The sequence below is a fragment of the Octopus bimaculoides genome, chromosome 18, assembly GCF_001194135.2.
Source record: "Octopus bimaculoides isolate UCB-OBI-ISO-001 chromosome 18, ASM119413v2, whole genome shotgun sequence".
NCBI classification, from domain to species: Eukaryota; Metazoa; Mollusca; class Cephalopoda; order Octopoda; family Octopodidae; genus Octopus; species Octopus bimaculoides.
The window spans coordinates 40,607,205-40,609,553 of NC_068998.1; the positions used below are offsets into that span (position 1 = coordinate 40,607,205).

The 2,349-nt window shown below is 36.1% G+C and overlaps 1 protein-coding gene across 3 annotated transcripts in view; it reads left to right on the top strand.

Moving 5' to 3' along the window:
• The window catches only part of LOC106876978 (serine protease HTRA2, mitochondrial), a 16,257-nt gene that overhangs the window by 6,984 nt on the left and 6,924 nt on the right, over positions 1–2,349 (top strand). For all 3 annotated transcript variants that reach the window (XM_014925749.2, XM_052974570.1, XM_052974569.1), the window contains exons 3-4: positions 656–850; positions 2,238–2,270. In XM_014925749.2, the coding sequence (XP_014781235.1) occupies positions 656–850; positions 2,238–2,270 (228 nt within the window). The remainder of the gene's footprint in view (positions 1–655; positions 851–2,237; positions 2,271–2,349) is intronic.

A 2,349-nucleotide genomic window follows, 5' to 3' on the forward strand; every position in this document is an offset into this window, starting at 1 on the left:
GATCTAAATTGTTCATTTTTTATATAAAAGAAGAATATTTGGGTTTAAACACTAAAGGGTTAAACATAAATATTGTCACACTAATTTTGTCTGAGGATGATAGGGCAGTGGTACTCTAACAAATACTACACACCCTCTTTAAAAAAAAAAGTGAAAAATTTTGTCTCACACCCCTCATTATACATAACTTTTCAACCTTTGTGTCTATTCTTCAGTCAAGTTTCAATTTCTAAGATTTGAACTATTTCACTTAAACCCTTTTGATACCAACCTACCTGAGACTGCCTCTGATTCAGTGATACAAACTTCTTTGTTTTAAAGTGATCTTAGCTGCATTTCGTCTGTCCTTACATTCTGAGTTCAAATTCCACCATGGTCAACTTTGCCTTTTATCCTTTCAGAGTCGATAAAATAATGTACTCGTTGTACTGATGGAATCAACTTGTCCCTTTCCTGAAATTACTGGCTTTGTGCCAAAATTTGAAACTAATTTATGTTCCAAACTCTAGCTTAATTATAACTAAGTTTTCTAAATACTTCTTAATTTTCAAAATCATTTGAAACAAAGGCAGTGCATTTCAACAGAAATATAAGAAAAGGGTTATGATAACAAAATAAATTTTTTATGTGTTTTATCTTTTTTGATATCTTTCAGTCTAAACTGCCTGTCTTGAAACTGGGAAAGTCAGAATCTCTACGGACAGGTGAATGGGTGATAGCAATGGGAAGCCCTTTTTCTCTAGCAAACACTGTCACTTCAGGAATTGTAAGCACACCATTGAGAGGCAGTGAAGAGCTGGGACTCCATCATCAGAACATGTCCTATATACAGACAGATGCTGTCATAAATGTAAGCTTCTTGTTGCTGTCTTGTAATTTCCACAACAATGACAGAGAAATATTTTTATTGGTTTTCTTCATTCCAGGTTTTCAGTAGGCCCAGTCATGAATTTACTGCGTTTTTAATGATGACGGTGACAAAGGATAATATATGGTAGAACAAATTTCAGAAGGGACACTGTTCAGCAAATAATGGCTCAATTGTGTCCCTCAATTCTGAAGTCAATAACGTGTAGTGAAATACCATTTGGTTGCTATCTCTACAGTTCAAGTATCCATGTTGTTTAGCCTCAGATCACCCTTTCTGTTATTTATGCGACCAAGTTAGTAGTGTTGGAGGTTGTTCCGAAAGTATTGAGTGTGTGTGTGTGTGTGTGTGTATATATCATCATCATCATCATCATCATCATCATCGTTTAATGTCCGCTTTCCATGCTAGCATGGGTTGGACGATTTGACTGAGGACTGGTGAAACCGGATGGCAACACCAGGCTCCAATCTAATTTGGCAGAGTTTCTACAGCTGGATGCCCTATGCCCCTGGACTGGCTCCTGTGCGGGTGACACGTAAAATACACCATTTTGAGCGTGGCCATTGCCAGTACCGCCTGACTGGCCTTTGTGCGGGTGACACGTAAAAGCACCCACTACACTCTCTGAGTGGTTGGTGTTAGGAAGGGCATCCAGCTGTAGAAACTCTGCCAAATCAGATTGGAGCCTGGTGTTGCCATCCGGTTTCACCAGTCCTCAGTCAAATCGTCCAACCCATGCTAGCATGGAAAGCGGATGTTAAACAATGATGATGATAATGATAATGATAATGTTGATGATGACAGTCCAGTTATGGTCAGTCACCTTTCTATAAGTACCTAGGTATTTCGCTAGTGTGTTCTTTCTTGTTTATGAAGCTGGAATGTGATCTAAGCCTGAATGTGTTATTTCTAGTAGGTTCACCAACCACATACAGTCACCATTGCTGGTTTGTTGTTGCATTCTTTCTTTCTGTTTGTCAATCTACATATCTTCTATCTCTCTCTCTCTCTCCCTCTCTCCCTTAGATGATATAAATGTTGATTGGATGATTCCTAGTCATGTTTTACTTCATATAGACAAAGTAAAAGAAGAGATACAGAGAGAGTCAATATAAAAGATGCAATATGAGCATCTTATAATTTTGTGAAAAATACATAATTTTTTAACTAAAATTTTACAGTGATAGGTTCTCAGTGGAGTAGATTGCAATTATGTTGATAAAAAATTTTTTTTAAATAATAACATATATTTAAAGAAATATACAAATGAGAAATTTATTTGACTGAAAGATAGATAATTGGTGTTAGTATTCTGTTCTGTTTCCCATATTTTTAATTTATTTAAAAAATTTTTTATACTTTCTAGTTTGGCAATTCTGGTGGACCCTTAATCAATCTGGTGAGTTTTACTTCAATTTTTTAATTATCAGGGTTGATAAAATACGTACCAGTTGCCAGATCCAATGTGATCAACTTAT